We start from the raw sequence: 19,475 nt of genomic DNA on the forward strand, positions 1-19,475 counted from the left end.
CTGTGGACCTACACATGAAGATATTTAAAGGTAAAAAAGACACAGGAAAATAAAAGCACACACACATTTGACAGTTTCATTTTGGGTGGAGTCAGTCACGTTGTATTATGAAATTATATTTTCGCCAACTGACTGACTTTGGCATGAAATTCTATTGGATTGGAGCTGAAGAGGTTTCCAAATGCTTCTGCAATATTAGTACATGAATTTTAAAAATGTATAATTCATACATTTAGAAACATTTTTTACTCGACACACCTTAGTGCACGAGGCAAGACAAATAAAACACAAGTGCAAAGATGTTTACAATAATAAATACCTATCTAAGAGATGATGCATTGATCTTTTAGTATAAACTAAGGTTTTGACAGAATTCTTTATTGAGTATCAATTTCAGGACAAAATATATATTTTATTAGATATTTTTAAATATAATTCTTACAATAATGTAAGAGTATCATGGGAACACATTTTTATATGACACTTTGTTTTTTATTCATTAAAAAAATGTGAAGATAAATGTGATGGTATTTTCATAGATTATAATGTAAAACATATTTGTACCATGACCTATATGTTTTAAGAGGGCAAAAGTTACCAACTAATATTATGACAACAAAGACAGAATGTCTGGGTCTCAGTTTCATAAATTTCTTCCCCAAGATGCTCTTAAATTTCGTGTGTGAATTATATAATGTTAAATATTTTTACAATATATGTTGTTACAGAACTGATGCTGAATAAAGAATTCTGACCATTCCCTATACATGTTACCTCACAGATAGCATATATGCTGTGTATTACTTTGAACATATTTACATGCATCGATCAATCAGTGTACCTTATAAAGTCACTTATGGGTCGTTTCAGCATTGAATTCACATGTGTTACATAGTAACATACAAGTTATGTTGTTCTTATTCCCTAACATTTGCATTCCTTTTTATATAGTTAATGCATACAACCATACTGTCAAACATCTGGCACATTGTTCCGAGTTAGATGGAGATGTGTTAAAGTGCTTCTGATTTGTCTAATATGATTACAAATCAATTAATCGTGTGTTTTTAAAATTAATATATTTACATGCCATTGTATTGTGGAACCACTTGGAAAATTAACAGTGGAATAAATTGAATAATGTATCATAAACTTGTTTTCAAAAATGTTATCATTTCATAAGAGAGAGAACCATATGTCTGCATTCTGACCAGACATTTATAAAGGAACTGTGTGCATTCCATCTACAGAGGTTGTGTTCTGATCAGATATTTAACCGGACCTGACAGATTTGAGATGGGTCATGTCATAGACAGTCAGATTTCATTTCAGTGTAGATGGCTGCCATGTGGAAGTTCTGGGTTTGATTCCTGGTACTGCCAAGGATTTTTCCTTGGTGAGAGGACTGGTAAGCGGTTCACTCTGCCTCAGGACACCAACTCAGGAGCTAGTTGACTCAGTAGTAGCGGCACCTCGGTCTGTAAAGTCTGCAAAATGACCAGGAGAGTGGTGTGCTGATCACATGTCACTAAATACCACATCCCCATGATGCTGCAAGGTAGAGGATGACATTTTGGTTTTCAAGGTCTGGAATGGAGCTTGTTATATTAGACATGGCTGCATATGAGTTTGTCACTCACAGAAAATTTGTTTGGAAACTGTATACCTTTGAGCCACCACCTCACAGATGTAGATCTTCAGTTGCCCTCACCAAGCTGAGTGCACCCCTGTTGTAGCCCTCCCACTAAGGGGAGAGAGAGGAGAGGAGAAAAATCAGTATAACGAATCAAGCTCAGGTTGTCCACATCTCAGACCCATTGAATTGAGCAGATAGTTATATGCTACCACAAACAAAAGAAATGTCACCATAAAGAACAAAATTAGTCAGTGCAGAAACTAGGGAAAATGTTCTTTCATTTGGCAGTGACAAACAACCAACTGGTCAGATAAAGTGTTGTTGTGCAAGCTAAAATTTTTGCATCAACAGTATTTGAAAACTTTGAAACTTGGCAAATTTGGAATATAAACCAACAGCAAGGAGAATATAACATTGAGTGATGAGATAGTCTCTCACAATGGCACTCTCGGTACTGCAGAATAAAGCTTAATCTGTCACCAGAATGTGATCTGTAAGTTTATTAGTAGTACTTGGGATGTTCTCAGCTTCTCACCCTTGATCTGGGCTGCTAAACTGCAGAGTATGAATCACCCATCTGGAATAATCACACTCATATAAAACAGACTGAGATATGTAATATGGCTGATCAGTTAGTTTCTTACCCTAATCCCATATAATAATTGCTACTATGCAATATCACATACTTTCACACTATTTATTTTATTGGGATGCACTTTGGCTAAATTGTAGTGACATGACAGGAATTTTGCAGTTGTTAACAGTCTTTAGCTACGCTGAGACTTCACATTATTACAATAGAACTCTGCTGATGCTTACTTTCAACTGCTTACAGATGTGCTGTTCTTTGCAATGATTTTCTCTCTCACTTTGTAATTGTCTGATGCTACTGTCAAATTTTATTAAATGTCCTTCAATGTTATAAAGAAAACCATTTAATGCTACGAAACGCACAAACAATTTTGTAGGGAGTGGTGATCCTGGATAATGGTGGAAGAGGTTTCTAGTGTAAATGATCTTCCGAGTGATGGTAGTGCAAAACTTCACATTAACTGAGCCCCATTTTTACTTCAACTTGATGATAATGTAGCATTTTAGTATCAGCTTCTGTTTTCACCAGGAGACTGTACTCTGAAACAAAACGATGATGTATCATACAGTTATATGGCTGTCAGTCATTGCTTGCTATGATACTGGTTCAACTGAAATATTACAACAAAGGGCTAAAGATTAATATATGGCACAAATAGTGAAACAAAGCAACTGTGAACCTAGCCTTTTCCATTAATAGTGTTAACACACATATGTAACACTGCCAGGTGACAACCCTTTTAACAAAAGTCAACAAATGCCATTTACAGAATTTTATAGGAGAGGTATTTTTTAGTTGTACTTAATATCGTTGATTCAAAAAATTTCAAAAATATAGTATGGGTTATCCATGGAGATAATGGTTCGTGAAGGAATAATTGAAGTTCATCACTAACCTCTGTTATTGAGGAAAAAAGTTAGAAATGATAATTTTTTACAAAACTCAACATATCCACATTATTTCTTCTTTGGTGCTATGGATACTTTCACACTTTTATTTGTATCTTTGCACAAATGGGTGAGTGAATTCTAAAATATGGGTGCTCTTTTCACACAGAAATTGATGCTCTCCATCTTTCATGTATGACATTTTTCATTTGCAGTAGCCGTTTTAGAGTTGCGTGCATGGGAACATAAGCAGAACTCAATTTTCCACCAAGCTGCTAAAATAATTTTCTTGAAGCTGTCAAGTACTTCAAATAATGCATTGCAAACAACAAGCTGTATCAACACAACTTTATTAATATACTGGATTCGCTTCAAAAAACCATCACTGGAGGTAAAACCAGAACATTGGTGCTTTACACATACATATCGGTAGAATGCCACTTCAGTATAAACTTGCCTCTGCCTTGGTTCAACCAACATTTGCTAATCATTACAGCAACTTGCATCAGAAGATCAGGATCACAAACTTGAAATATTTTACAAAACTCAACTTAAAATATTTCAAGTTCATGATTGTGATTCTCTGACACAAGTTGATTAGCAAATGTTGTGCAAGCCAAGACAGAGTCAAGTTTATAGCGAAGTGCCATTTTATTGATATATATGTGTAAATCACCAATGTCTAGCTTTCCCTCCAGTGACAATGGTTTTACAAACCAAAACCAGTACGGGAATAGGGTCGTGTTGGTACAGCTGGTGGTTGGCAATACATTATTTCAAATTGGTAAAAACTGTCAATCTTTGATTACCAAATGCAAAATTTTATGCTCTTTTCAATATTCACATTTTCATTTGACAGTGCAATCGTGTACTTCTCTGATGGTGCAATCGTGTACTACTCCATCTTTTTGTTGACAACTCCTGCTTTATCCCGCACTTCTGAACTCCAGAACTCTTTCAGACTATTATGGCTCTTCCAACATCTTAATAATGATGTTCCAACAAAAGTGTACTATAACAGCTAGTAAAATAGTGGCTGAACAGGAAAGAGAAGTGAGATACTGTGCATTGTTGTCCAACAAACAATTACCAAATAGTTGGTTTATCATGTAGGATGTTGCGCAGTTGAGTGACAAAAAATGCAAGTGCACAGGCTATTAAATTTAACTTTTAAATTTTATGTTTTATGTTTCAAACATGTAGTATGAGGAGGAGGATTAGTTGAAACCTCAAAAAAAATGAAGACCTATAGTATTGTAAAAATTTGCTATATCCATGCGCATTTTACAATGGCAAATATTGAGTTTTGTCGTATTTTCTTTCAGTCATTGTATGACACTCTTATTAAAGTACCAGTATCTGTTAAAAAACACATTTTGAAAAAATGGCATTTGCCGAGTTTGCTAAAACAGTCATCGATTATGGGGGTGTGGGGTGGGGGAGTACGGATACTGTGGAATCTTGGGTATTTAACATTCTCCAACTTTGCAAAAATACAGGCTAGTTTGTTCTGGAGGCAGGCAGTTAATAGTTGGAATCGGAAACTTGAGTACATAAAATGAAAAACAACTATAATGCGTGTTCCAACACAGGGGCACACAGTTACCTGGCGATATTGGAGTTTCCATTCGGGTACAAAAATAGTGTCTTCTTGTGGAATAATGCTGCATTTTCTTCTTGTTTCAGAGAAATTTTGACAGGTGATGATAATGTATAGTACCCAGACAGGTCAAATAACTCTGTAAGCTACAATAGGGAACATTTTGTCAGTTATCAATGTAAATTTATTAATCGATAAAAATAACTTGAAAAAGAGAAATTGTACTTGGCATACCTCATTAACAAATTCATCTAATTTCAGAACAGAATTGTTAGGATTTTCTAAAAGAACAGTTCCCCTTTCACATCTGTCATTCAAAATGTATTCCACATTTGCATACCTAAAAATAAGAATAACCGGTTAAACTCAATAGTACTATAAAATTCTTATTTGTACATATGAATATAATAGAGGGAAACATTCCACGTGGGAAAAATATATCTAAAAACAAAGATGATGTGACTTACCAAACGAAAGCGCTGGCAGGTCAATAGACACACAAACAAACACAAACATACACACAAAATTCAAGCTTTCGCAACCAACGGTTGCTTCATCAGGAAAGAGGGAAGGAGAGGGAAAGACGAAAGGATGTGGGTTTTAAGGGAGAGGGTAAGGAGTCATTCCAATCCCGGGAGCCACACACACACACACACACACACACACACACACACACACACACCACACACACACACACACACACATTACAAATGTCTGCTTGTGTCTGTATATGTGAGGATGGATATGTGTGTGTGTGTGTGCGCGCGCGCAAGTGTATACCTGTCCTTTTTTCCCCCTAAGGTAAGTCTTTCCGCTCCCGGGACTGGAATGACTCCTTACCCTCTCCCTTAAAACCCACATCCTTTCGTCTTTCCCTCTCCTTCCCTCTTTCCTGATGAAGCAACCGTTGGTTGAGAAAGCTTGAATTTTGTGTGTATGTTTGTGTTTGTTTGTGTGTGTATCGACTTGCCAGCGCTTTTATTTGTACATATGCTTTACAATTCATTACATAGAAGAGAGATTTTTGTCAAGTGTGAATATACATGTAATTTTGTGTGTGTGTGTGTGTGTGTGTGTGTGTGTGTGTGTGTGTATTGTTTAAACAAAGCTTGAGTTCAGAAAAACCACTTACAGCTGATGTTGGCAATCAGTACTTATGATATAATTTAACTTGAAGACAAGCCCTTTTAACTTAGAAAAACATTTATTTTCATAATACAAGCCAGCAAAGTACACACAAAGAATGGATGAATGAGCCACATGTTAAGATCGCTCAACTTGAGAGAGAAATTCAAATGCAACTTAAAACTGTATGAATACTGGCTCACCTCAAATGATGTGTAAATCATTATGGCAACATACTAGATCTCTTAGAAACAAAAGTCCCGAGCAAATAGTGTGTCTAATGATGGATACAGGAATTAGTAACTACTAGGTCATTGTAGTAAAACAGAACACCATTATATCCAAACCCACCAAAAACAAACCTCATATGGTGAAAGGTGGAAACACATAATGCACCCAGGAACATGATCTTTCTTAGTGATCCAGATGTCATGGTGTGGGGAAGCATACTGTTGCATGGTCGTACTGATCTTCAGATATTTTAACAAGGTACACTCACCGGATAACATTATTGTGACACAGTACTCCTTTCCAATGTGCATCTTTTCAGGGGTGCATTCGGCTCTGACTTCATTTTTATGGATGACTGCTTCAAACTGCGCAGATGGAGCAACTCTTGCAATGAGAGGATATTTGGCGAATGGACTTCCCTGGCTGTTCCCCCAACTTGAATCCCATCAAGCACAACGGGAAGCATCGGAGAAATGCACTGCAGCACATCCACATGCACCAATAACCATCCAACAGTTGTCATCCTCCATTGGTGGAGGAATGGTACTCCCTACCACAAAGAACTCTTAACGAACTTTGTGGCCAGTATGGAAGCATGTTACAGAGCATGCATTGCTGTCCATGATCACACGCACCCTATTAAGAACCATATCTCCTGTCTTTTATAAATTGCAGTGATTTCCATGTAATTATTGTCTAGGAATAAAAGTATCATTTCTATATGTCTCATTGTGTAATTTCTACTGTTACCGTTTGTACTATACTCTAGAATTTCTTTTTACGTATGGTTTCAACAAGCTATGTTACTCTGCTGTGACAAATCATACAACAGTTACTTTCATCCTTAAGCTTTGCACACCAGTGTATAAGGTGCAATCAAAAACTATCTGTTCACACGTTGTATCGTCCACAATCAGTATGCTAACTTAGCAAAATCACTATAAGCATTGACGCAATCATCCCACCGACTCACCAGATTGAAGATACCTGTTTGGTAAAACACCGTTTCCTATTGTGTGAAGAAGTTTGTTACTGCCTGCTGCATATTCTTGTCAGACAAGAATTGTCAACTCTCCGAGAGCTTTTTTGAGGGACTGAAGGCATGATAATTGCATGGGGAGCGATCACGATTATAGGGTGGGTGCCTGAGTGTCACCCACTTGAGTTGGCTTATCTTCTGCATCATCACTTTTGCGGTATGAGGACATGCATTATCATGAAGCAGCAGCATTCCTTGGTGCACCATTCCGCAAGGGTGGGTTTCAACAGACATGCTGCCCCATACACATTCTCCAACGGATGTCAACCAGTGTTTGTCCTTTGGCAAACAAAAAAAGAATAACAGCATGCTGGTCCTGTTAGGACGCATTTGGCTATAACGTCCCCATAGTTCACATATCCACATTTATTGCATGCACATCGGAAGGACTTAAATGCCACACTTATCTCTTGGCTACATGTCAGTGCTTAAATACCCACATTGGAGTCACACTACATTTCATATACACTGCAGCAATGCCATCAAACGGAAAATGTTTGATTGTCCTTCACAGATACACTTGGTACACTGAAGCAACTTATGGCATTTAATAAAGGCAACTCTTCCGGTGCAGATTATAAACCAGTTAGGTTCCTTTCAGAGTATGCTGATGAAGCAGCTTTATTATTAGTAACTGTATATAACCACTTGCTTGGCAAAAGATCTATATCTTAAGAAAGGAAAGCTGCACAAATCACACCAACACACAAGACAGGAAATAGACATAATCCACTGAACTTATACCCATCTCATTGACATCAGTTTGTAGTAGGATTCTGGCACATATAATGCGTTCCAACATTACAAAATACTCTGAGGAAATTGTACTGTTGGCACAAAACCAGTAAGAATTAAAAAAAAAACATTGTTTTTGTTAAACAACTGGCTATTTATTCAAACAAACTAATGAGTTCTATCGACAGGGGATCTCAATTTGATTCCATATTTCTAGATTTCCAGAAAACTGTTGACACTGTTCCTCACAAGTAACCTCCAATCAAATTGTGTGTCTATGAAGTATCGTCTCAGTTATGCGACAAGATTCACGATATTCTGTCAGAAAGGTCACAGTTTATAATAATTGGGGGAAGTCATCAAGTGAAACCAAGATGATACCTGGGATTCTGGCCCACTGCTGTTCTTAGTCTACAGGGTGACTCAAATATCCGTTAACATTTGAAAATTCAATACTTCATGAAATAATGTAGGTAGAGGGGTAAAAACTGACATATGCTTGAAATGACATGGGATTATGTTGAAACCAGAAACAGTGCACAAAATGACCAACACATAGTGCGTCAAACAACACAAAAGCAATAATTAACATAATAACTGAGTTTTAGGGAAGAAAATGTTCTCAACATGTCGGCTGTCATTCATAAAGGGTCAGTGCTGTGAACAGCACTGTACAGTGTATCAGTATGTATGGTGAGAAATTTCTGTCACATGCGGTCTTTTAGCACCCTTGATGAGGTAGGCCAATCGTGGAAGACTTGCAACTTGAGGTAACCTAACAACCAATAATCTTTACAGATTGAGGTCTGGGGACCTGGGAGGCCAAGCATGATGGAAGTGGTGACTGAGCATGCCATCCTCACCAAATGATGTGTGCAAGAGATCTTGCAGCGGTAGTAGATTCTCCATGCTGATAGTAACACTTCACTAATAATGCCTTTTCTGATAATATCAACATGCTGCGATTCCTGGCACACCTGACTCCCTCTATCACTACAGCTCATTTTATACACGATTTTCATGCAGGAATTGCAAAATGATTTAGACAAAATAGATGCATGGTGTTAACAATTAAAAGTGAGTGGTCCTCCACATTACACTAAAAAGAAAATTTGTCACCCACAGACTTAAAGGTCGTTGATTCAACTACCTATTGATTACTATGTCATATAATGTAGATCGGAACCATCACACAAAAAATATTGTGGGGAAGGCAAACAAAGGCTGTATTTTACTGACACAACACTTAAAGTGATGTAACAAATCTGCTAAAGAGACTGTCTACACTACACTTGCCAATCCTTTTTTGGAATATTGGTGAGTGGATTGACAGAGGAAGTCCAAAAAGTTTGAAGAACAACAACTTGTTTTGTATTATCATGTAACAGGGGGAAAACTGCCATGGTTATAATCAGTAAATTCAGGTGGCAATCAATAAAACAAAAGCGTTTTTTTTTTTTTTTTTTTGCGGTGAAACCTTTCCACAAAATTATAATCACCAACTTTCTCTACAAATCTGAAGATAGTTGACTGCCAGATACAGGGAGAGAAATGACCACAATGATAAAATAAAATTTTTAAAATTCATTTTCCTCGTGCGCTATTCGAGAGTGGAACAAGGTTTTGGCTACATTTACATCTGTGATTAAAGGCTCGCTCCACTGTTTTAATTTTCTGACATGGATTTCAAACCCTGTCGGCCTCTTTCATCCCTAACAATCCTGTTTAGAATATACCCATCTAGAGGATGCTGTACAAGCTTATCCATTGATACTGCACATTTTCCGTATTAAATTTCGTGTTCACTGGGCACATTGCAGAAACTGAACTGCTGTATTCTCTGTAATGTTTACAACAGGAATGCACGCACTAGGCCACGCCACCAAAGCTGAGCGGCTAAAAATGTGGCCAGCATTGATGAGGGGGCTACACACACAGCTGGAAGGGTGACAACATACAAAAATTTTACATAGTGAATTCATGACACCAAATTTAATATCCGCATTTTGGAGGTGCGGGGAGGGGTGCAAGGATTTAGCAGTGTTCATTGTTCATTGAGTGTACCAGTGAATAGGTGAAACTTTTGTTTTAGACATGTAATAGTGTGAAATATTGAGAAGTGTGGACTTTGTCACATGTTTGTGAGTAGTAGGTTCCAATGCGAGACTTATGCAAAGTATTTTCATTGAGGAAGAAATGCAGTGGGAAAGCTAGTGGGCATTCCGGCGAAATCCTCTCCTGAAATTCCAAGATACATAGCAAACATAAGTTAATTTGTGCTCTTCAGATGCAGTCAGAAAACGTGAGGGACGAACTAGATAGAATGAAGAGGGAGAAGGAGCTAGAAAAAGTGAACTGACACTTTGTAAGAAGGCTGCTATGAGAAGGGTTTATTCAGTCAGTTTCACTTAGTGCATCACCAATAGATTTGACCAACTGCTGGGGTTTAGTGGAGAGGAGACTCTTGTATGTGTAGGAAACATGCAGCAGACCTCAATTCAGTTGTAAATTCAGATAGAAAGAGGAAGGTTCTGCTGTTCGGTAATGAGTACCAAGCCACCACAAGACAGAGCAAGCCAGAATTTTCCATCTGCTCTTCTTATATCCCTATTAATATTTTTTCTATTTTTATTGGTATTTGGTTCTGATTTTCTGAATTGTGTATATATAATGAATGTATGAAGCTGTCCACTTATTATTAAATCATATTTAATTCTGTTTCATCACTGCAGTTAAAAGTCTTGTATCAGCTGACTGTTAAAATATAATTAATTTTATTTACAGGCGTGTTTATTAAAAGTTATGCCTAATTAAAAAATCTACTACAGTAAATAATGGCAAATTTCGTGTGAGCTTATGTGTATTTATGGACTCAGTGATGGCACCATTAGAAAGACTGGTTTTGCGACTTTTCAGTGAGATGTTTCAATATTTGTGAAAATAATTAACCCAAGATATAATTAACATTCAAGTGTGTGACCAGTTACATTTTCCATGGCAGATTTTGCTTCTATGCTTGTTAAATTCTTACCTTATACTTTTATTGACCTGACTTTTATGTACAAAGTGACAACTTTCTTATTGATTAGGTCATTAATTAAGATTTTTTTGCATAATTTTCAATACAGCAATTGTACCTGTAAACAGGGTATTCTCAATGCAGAGATATGAAACCGTTTCATAAATCTTTGTAATTCCTTTGACCACCACATATTTCATAAACCAAATTACTGTTAATACTTACAGTCCACCCTGAGTAGCTAAAGCTAATCTATCGCTCTTTCAAATGATTGTACAGTTTCCAAAATCACAATATTATAGATGGAAAGAAAAAAGGGACCTCTTGACGGAGAATAAAAATGTTCAGTAGAAGCAAAATCATCTGATAACATTTAAAACATCTGTTTTTTCACTTGCTTGTGTATTGCAGTAATTTACTTCATTCTGTACATGCTTGTATTGATCTGAAAGTTATTTGAATCCAACAGAAGTATTCTGGAAATGGACCTCTTCTCATTATTGGAAAATAGCACTGGCTCAACAAGAGTCCTCTTTTCAAAATCTCACAGCTGTGTATGTAATGCTTCACAAAGCAGCATCTCCTAAATTTTAGAGGCATTTCAAGGAGATCAGAGTAGCCTTGTGTAAAAGAACATTTTGTCATTACAATAATGTCAAACAAGACACGTGTTCCCTTTTTACATGAGAATTATAAATGCCTATGGACATTGCTGATTTGCAATTGGCCATAATATAGAATAAAAATACCAATTTGTTGCCAAAAAACAGCACAGGGCCACAATTTTTTTCAATTTGGGCCCAATTTACTTGGTTTTAAATTTGTGTGTTCTGTAATGTGCTATAGGTCTGAAGGGAGTAACCCCATAATCTGTAACATTAACTTAAGAAACACTCTACCATTTCACAAAGGACATTTTAAGGGTAATATACGTGGTGGAATCCAAAATTTTCAGGACTGGTGCTGCCATCTGTTGAAAACCTTACCTTTGGACTAATGGTCACCATCACCCTCGAAGTAGTTCCCATCCGCACGTACACACTGGTCCCAGCGCTTCTGCCACTGGTCACACGTTTTCTGGAAGTCCTGTTCTTTGAGGGTGTTGTTATCACTGCCAGAGATGCTTCTTGAATCCGCTCTAGAGCATCGAACCAACGACCTTTCAACTTGAGTTTCAGTTTTGGGAATAGCGTGAAGTCACAAGGTGCCAAATCTGGCAAGTATGGTGGGTGGGGCGCAACTGCCTTGTTGTTTTTGCCAAAAAGGTCCTGGTGAGCAAGGATGTGTGACAGGGTGTGTTGGCGTAATGCAGCAGCCAGTTCCCTTAACGCCAAAGTTCGGGCTGCCGTCGCCGCACATTTTCATGGAGCTGTCGCAAAACAGTAGTACACGGAATTCACTGTTTGGTTGGGTGGGACGAATTCTTTGTGCACAATTCCCTTGGTATCAAAGAAAATGAAGATCATGCTCTTCACTTTGCTCTTCACCTGTCTCACTTTTCTGGGTCTTGGAGGGCCTGGGCTCTTCCAATGGGATGACTGTTGCTTTGTCTCTGGGTCATAACTGTAAATCCAGCTCTTTTGTCACTGGTGATAACCCATGACAAGAAGGTTGGATCATCAGATGTGGTCTGACGAAGGTCTGTGCACACTTCAACACGCTGTGCCTTCTGATCGGCAGTCAAGATCCTTCGCACAAATTTTGCGGCAACACGATGTGTGCCCAATTTGTCAGTCAATATTCGTTGACATGTCCTATAACCAATACCCGCTTCATCCGCAAGGTCTTGAATGGTTTGACATTGATCCAAATGAACCAGTTGTTGAAGTTTGGCAACAATATCTGACATTGTGCGGCTAACGGGCCTTCCAGTGTGAGCATCATCTTCAACATCTGTACAGCTGGCTCTGAAATGAGCATGCCACTCAACCATACACGTATGGCTTATGCTCTGTCCCCCAAACACTTGTTGAATCATTGCACAGGTCTCTGTAGCACTTTTCCCGAGATTCGCACAGAATTTGATACACACGTGCTGCTCTGTTTGTGGATCCATCGTAAAATCGCCACACACCAAACACAGAGTATTACGGAAATCACTGTGGAAACGTAACACGTCTTCCCAGCTGAATGCCACTCCAGACACTGACTCATCAGATATGCAGCTCTTGCTACCTAGCGGTGCAAAGATCTACTTTCCAGATGGCAGCACCAATCCCGAAAATTTTGGATTCCACCTCATACATGCAGAATCTGTTTCTTAAATATGCCCAATTAAACAATGGTAATAAAGTGATTCTTTAAAATGCATTACCTCAAAACACCTCTTTTCCTTAAAAAATATTCAACCTTTCATAACTCCCTTAAATTTAGAGATAGAATTTTTTTTTTTTTTTTACAAACTGTTCAGAATTTAATTCTGAGTGTAAAAATTACAATAGCTCATAATAAAAAAAAATTTCAACAAGAGGTCTCTTTTCATCTTAAACATGTCTTTACACCGGTCTTTGTGAGACCCATCCCACCTCCAAGTAGGCTGAGGGAGCCATTCACTTTGGCAACATCTCCACATTACTCTTATGAGTAAAGTGGTCAGCATTTGAATGTGAACGTACTAACATTTCCATGAAAGTGCAAGTGTCAGCATCTGAAAAGACTTGGTAATATCGGTGCTTAAGAACCCACTGGTGAATACTCTAATGCAAGTCTGTGATTACTCTGACTAAATTGTGTTGTAAATAATAGAAAAGTTAGACCATCATTGTCATTGGAACACTATGGCTGTCATTAAGGAATGGACCAAGTGAAATATCTATGTGCAACTTTATTTTGATAGATTACTGCAAGGCACTGTCTTTACTGTCATGCACGATGTAAATGTGAGCTGTGTTCTGTGCCACACTCAGTATTTTGTTTTGAAGACTTTTAGAACAACAATCAATCCAATGGTACTATTTCTGAAAACCATGCTTTAATAACATTATGATTTAGGTGATAAACTCTGCCATTGGACTCTTGTTGGATGAGAGAGTTAATCTGAGTTAGGCATTACTTGTATCGCAAAGTTAGGAAACTGGTCATCGTCTCAACAATATGACATCAAGTTTGTAAATGTGTGAAAAACTGAACCCAAAACTATGAAGTTGTATACATTATTAAGTAAACACCAAGCACTATTCATTAAGATTTTCAGTTTCACAGCTACAGACTGGCGCACTACTAAAGAGGCAAAGAAAAAGAGATGACAAAAAATCAGGTTGGTTCCATTTTTTATATGGTACTCTCAGTTGTAGTTGACAAAACATCATGATCTAACAATTTTAGGCAATTATGCAGTGTTTGGCTATGCTGCACATGGAACTAAACGAACTAACAGGCCGTAATAGGGAGGTCTGGGGTTAATTCTAATTGGAGGTCAGTAACACAGAAATTATCTGGGTGTAACTGAGGGTCCTGAAATTCAGTTAAATGAAGGTTGCATTGGGTTAATTTATTTGCGGTCAACATGTCAAGGTTGTAACTGAACTCAGTATTTGTAATCATTTTGCATTTTAAAATTAAGTGAACTCACAAATATAAGCACTATTATAGTGTGTCACTTTGCTAAGCTGCTTACAGGGCCTTCCAAACTGGTAAAAGGGGCTGTTCACTGGTATTTTCCCACTTCCTCTCCTTGCCTTTCGTGCTGGGTCACCAGATGTCTTCCTTTCAGGAACCATGAATTCACATAATCTACAGATTAGAATATTCTTAGTGGAATTTGATGAAAACACAATTTGGTACTGTATTAAGATGCAATGATGTTCTTGTGCAGTCAAGATCAAGTTCATTTAAGAGAAGTCTTTTTCACATTTACTTGTTGAAACTGGGATGCTACTCATGGCGATAAGGGGGCAAGAGATACATTGCAAATTTTCTTCTAAGCAAGTTATTCAAGGAAACCTCTTAAGATTTGTCTTTCACAGAGCTTGATATGTTTACACAAGTTTCTTACTTCTGCTTCTCCACTAGTGACATCCCAATTTTCTGGCCACGTGGTAGTGTTCAAAACTGTAGCCAATTCTGGGATTTGAATTTTCTGATATTCACACCTGTCCAGGCACTCATAAAACTTCACAGCATCAATGCAATTCCCTTTATTTCTTGCTCCTTTTTCAAGAGTCAAGCCTTTAACCATTAACAGTCCTGCTGCTTCTAAGGCTTCCATGTAGTATGGACCAGGTTTTGCCTTTCTTTCAGAAAGCCTATCTTCTAATGGGCTGAATAAACTGTCACGCCACTAGCTTGCAAGTCAACACTGAGGTCTGCCAACTTCTGAAGAGTATCACACATCAATGCAAGGTCTAATACAAAGTTGACATGGGTTATGGGTTTAAGGGGATCTGGACATCATGGTCTGTAGTTTTAACTGGTATTTTGAAATTTAATAATTAAAAAATTTAACAGATATTGAAATAAAGCTTTAACCAAATAATTGGTATATTGTTACCTCTATATGAGAAAAAATTAAAAACTGTGGAATACATGGAGTGAGTATTGATTTTTATCTTACATACTGAGTTACAAGTAATTTTTATTTTAGGTATACTGTACTTTCACCATACTCAAAATGAAATGTCAAAACTGATTTTATTTTTATAATTATTAACTTGTTGAAATAGTAAACCAAGAATATTTGTTCTTTTGTTTATTTTTAAAGAAAGTTATTAAAATATTTAATACATTATTGAATAACGTGGTTCACTATTAGGCAACCATTATATTATTATTTATGCAAAATTTTGTGTTCATAGCTTTAATTTTGAATGAGATAATGATACCTAAGTATGAAAAAATGTTGATTGTAGGAGCCTGAAACTAAAGATTTGTATGTCATTTTCTTATCAATGATAAAATGTCAAAACATTCAGCTCCATATTCTTGTTGATTCTGAGCGTCCTTTTCATCATCTTTAGTTTTCTTTCTCTTCTTTCTTATCCTGGCCTGAAAAGCTGACATGCCAACCAAAACGGTTTTTGGCAAGTGTTTCCAAACACAACTATTGAAGCTTTCATTCAGATTCCGTGTTTTGCCACGTAAACATTTTTACAGGAGTGTAGAATCTGAAAGATCTCTATATGTTGGCTTCAGTTCTACCACAACAGTTTCTGGAATGGGGTAAGCCTGTTTATGTATTTGTCCATTTGCATCAAACCTATTACATTTACACTATGAAGTATTTCCTTTCGGGCACATGTCATGCTGTGGATATTCATCAAAGGATATTCTGTGAAAAGAGTTGCCTAAATTGCTTTTCTCATATCACAGACACTTTCGCTGTTTCTCCTGATGGCTAGATCATAATATTCTGCGAAGTTTTCTATTTCTGATCTGGTGAGTCTGCATTGTCCACCAATTGCTTTGCTATCAGAGAGTTTTTTTCCTGCAATGTACTTGCAGTGTTTTCTAAGTCTTGCCCCCATTTTCTTTTGCACATGTCCTAATACATTCCAATTTTTATTTTTATTTCAGTTTCATGATATGGTTTAGCAGCCTTAACATTATTGAAGCCTTTAGAGTTACCATCACCAAGGCAGTGAGAGTACTACACACCACATGTAGCAAGTGAACTACTAAAAACGGCAACTGCCCCCTTGCTTCCCATACCACCAATGAAACCTTCAAACTTTGTCACATTTGTGTTCATTTACCTTATTGGCACAATCTTGGCAGTGTTCTGCCTGACATTCACTATCCAGCACCTTGTCTGTATCTACAGAGGTAAATGTGACAATTCCATTCAGTGATGTATGGCTTCTCTTTGGCCAGGAACCATACAATGCAGCAATAATATCAGTGGATTGACAAAATATCTGGTTTCTTTTGCTGCCCTCTGCATAGATGCTTCACTGATTTCTGTTAAGGCATTATAATACCTCTCAAATCTGACAGATGGAGGTGGGAGATCCTCCATCATAGCACAAAATATCTGGGCTGCTTTTCTTCCATTCCCAATACACCTTATGGCATAAGCAAGGTAAATATTCACTTCACTTAATTTTGTGCATGTTAAACGATATGTCATTGTACATTTTGTTACTTTACACACTTGACATTCCACTACAATTTCGCTGACTAGGCCTCTTTTCTTACTTATGTCTTCACGAAATGTATGGAATCTCTCACTATTACAGTATTTACATTTAGCAACAGACAAAAGCAATTCTGAAAGCTTGCACTTAGTAATTAAAATGTAACCATTGTTTTCGCTATTTACAACACCAACATCTTGTTCATTTTCAGTAAGATGCTTTGACTTGCATTCTGAAGCACTGCCTGGTGAACTTTTAGTCCTAACCATACTTCATTGCAGCATAACAATTTCTTAATTTTTACTATTTCTGACAACAGGCATTCCATAAAATTTATGACTTATTCAACTCAATTTTTGGCTTTTTACAGAGTAAAATGGTTGAAATACGCAATCACAACAACAAGTTTACAACATAAATACACATGAAAGGCAGAAGTGAACTCAAGTAATCTACTTGTATTGACAGAAAGATCGATTGTAATAAATGTCTGATCATAGCACAGTTGATACATTCTTCAAGGATATTATACAAATCAGTTACTATGGAAACAGCAGCACCAAAACTAAATAATGAGACACTAGGCAAGGTTTTGTGTTTAATAGTAGTGTGACAGCTAGGCATTCAAATAGCCCATATGCTTTAGAAAGACATTTAAACATGAAAATGATGAGGTACTATACATAAAGTATATATTTTTAGAATCAGGAAAAAATCACAGAATTTTATTAAATTAAAAAATACATTTTTCGGCCCTCATGACGTCCAGGTCCTCTTAAGGAGTCCTCCATACGGGACTTTAACAGTTTCGTCTTTTTTGGGATCATCATCTTTGTCACTTATGAAATGTGTCACTAAAACTTCAAAATTTTTCCACACAGCTGAGACTGCTCTAAAGCTAGAAGCAACCCATCTTGTATATTAAATCCTTTCTTTTTTTAGACTACAGTTTCAAGTTCCTCTGCATGAACTTTCAATTCACTGGTATTTTTACGCAACTGGTGATAAACAGTTTATCAAGGAAAGATTTAAAGTGGTTTACATGTGAGGGAAAATCTTTACTCACAACATCAGCTATAGAAGCCCTAGCCTGTAAGAACAACAACTGGGAAATTTTTGCTTTATTAAAGCAATTACATCTTTCTTCTTTCTTATCATTACTGCATCCCCATCAGTTGAGACTGCAACAAGATTCTGTTTCAGAAACTCATCATTGAACCATAGTGCTCGAGAAACGTACCAATATTTTTTCTTAAACAATCTACAAATGTTTAAGGGGCACACATGCTTCCACATTCTCATATTCTCCACAGAAGGGACTGGGGGTCGGGTGGGAGGGAGGGGGAGAAGTCACAATCTAGCTGCTGTACCCCATTAGAAACAGTACTCCAATGTTCTTAAAGCACTATTAGGAAGGTAAAAACCATGTGATATTCAAATAAAATAGCAAATTCTATGGATAAAATTGAAACCATATGATCAATCACGAATGAAGTGCCCAGCCAACAGCGCAAGGTCGAGGATATAGATAGTATATTTTTGTTACCGACAAGCACATATTAGCTCAATACTTAGCTACATTTGTAATTTTTCCTTTACGAATGGTCAATTTCACAAACGACTGAAGTACTCAGAGACTGAACCCAATTTATAGAAAAAGGGAAAGGGATAATGCAGACAATTTTAGACTTATTTACACATCATCCGTGTTTGGAAAAGTTATTACAAAGGCTGTATATTTAAGCATAATTGATCATTTCTGTTCATATAACTTGCTATCAAACATAGTTTGGTTTTTAGAAGTGGTTTAATGACTGAAAATGCTATATTCTTTTTTCTTTGTGAGGCACTAGATGGATTAAACAAAAAACTGTGAACACTGGTCATCTTCCTTGAGTTATCTACGGTGTTTGTTTGTGTCGATCGCGAAACTTTCCTGCAGAAGTTGAATGGCTATGAGTTAACATCTCATTGGGGCATTATTAAGTGGAGGAAGGGATTGGGAGGGGGGGGGGGGGTGTTGACTCAATAGTGGTCCCAGCACTGAACCCTATTTCTTTTATATAAAGGATGAGCCAGAACTTCACTGAGAAACTTTCAGAAGTGGTAGTATGGATCAAAGTCAACGTCTGTACCACAGTGGATGCACCAGTTCTTGTTAGAGCATGAAAAATTGCAAGGAAAGTGGTGTAGTACCCCCTTGCTCATCCATACCCACAGCTGATGATGCCAGTTGGCTGAGGATGACACAGCAGTCAGTCAGTATCGATGGGCCTTGGGAGTGCTGTTCGGATGGATTTTAGTTTAGTTAGTATGGACCAAAATAGGAAAAATTTCTAGTAAAAAAGGATTCTAAAATGCATTTCTTAAGAGCAATGAGCACTTGTTCAGTAAAAACTATGTGCTTCACAGTAACATAAATGATCAACTGCTCATAGCTCTTGAGATATGAATTCTAGAATCCGTGTTTACTAACCTGCATTTCTTTACTACCACCTCTGAAAGTCTGCTGGTGGAGTGCTGGTTCACACACACTGTGT

At 37.2% G+C, this 19,475-nt stretch overlaps 1 protein-coding gene across 1 annotated transcript in view; it reads right to left on the minus strand.

Moving 5' to 3' along the window:
• Positions 1-227: 227 nt before the first annotated feature.
• LOC126185046 (isoleucine--tRNA ligase, cytoplasmic) overlaps positions 228-19,475 on the minus strand; it is a 175,671-nt gene continuing 156,423 nt past the window's right edge. The window contains exons 23-25 of the mRNA XM_049927800.1: positions 4,950-5,055; positions 4,722-4,861; positions 228-2,767 (exon numbers count right to left, since the gene is read on the minus strand). Of these exons, the coding sequence (XP_049783757.1) occupies positions 2,737-2,767; positions 4,722-4,861; positions 4,950-5,055 (277 nt within the window). The 3' untranslated portion in view covers positions 228-2,736. The remainder of the gene's footprint in view (positions 2,768-4,721; positions 4,862-4,949; positions 5,056-19,475) is intronic.

Source organism: Schistocerca cancellata, chromosome 4 (genome assembly GCF_023864275.1).
Source record: "Schistocerca cancellata isolate TAMUIC-IGC-003103 chromosome 4, iqSchCanc2.1, whole genome shotgun sequence".
Classification (NCBI taxonomy): Eukaryota; Metazoa; Arthropoda; class Insecta; order Orthoptera; family Acrididae; genus Schistocerca; species Schistocerca cancellata.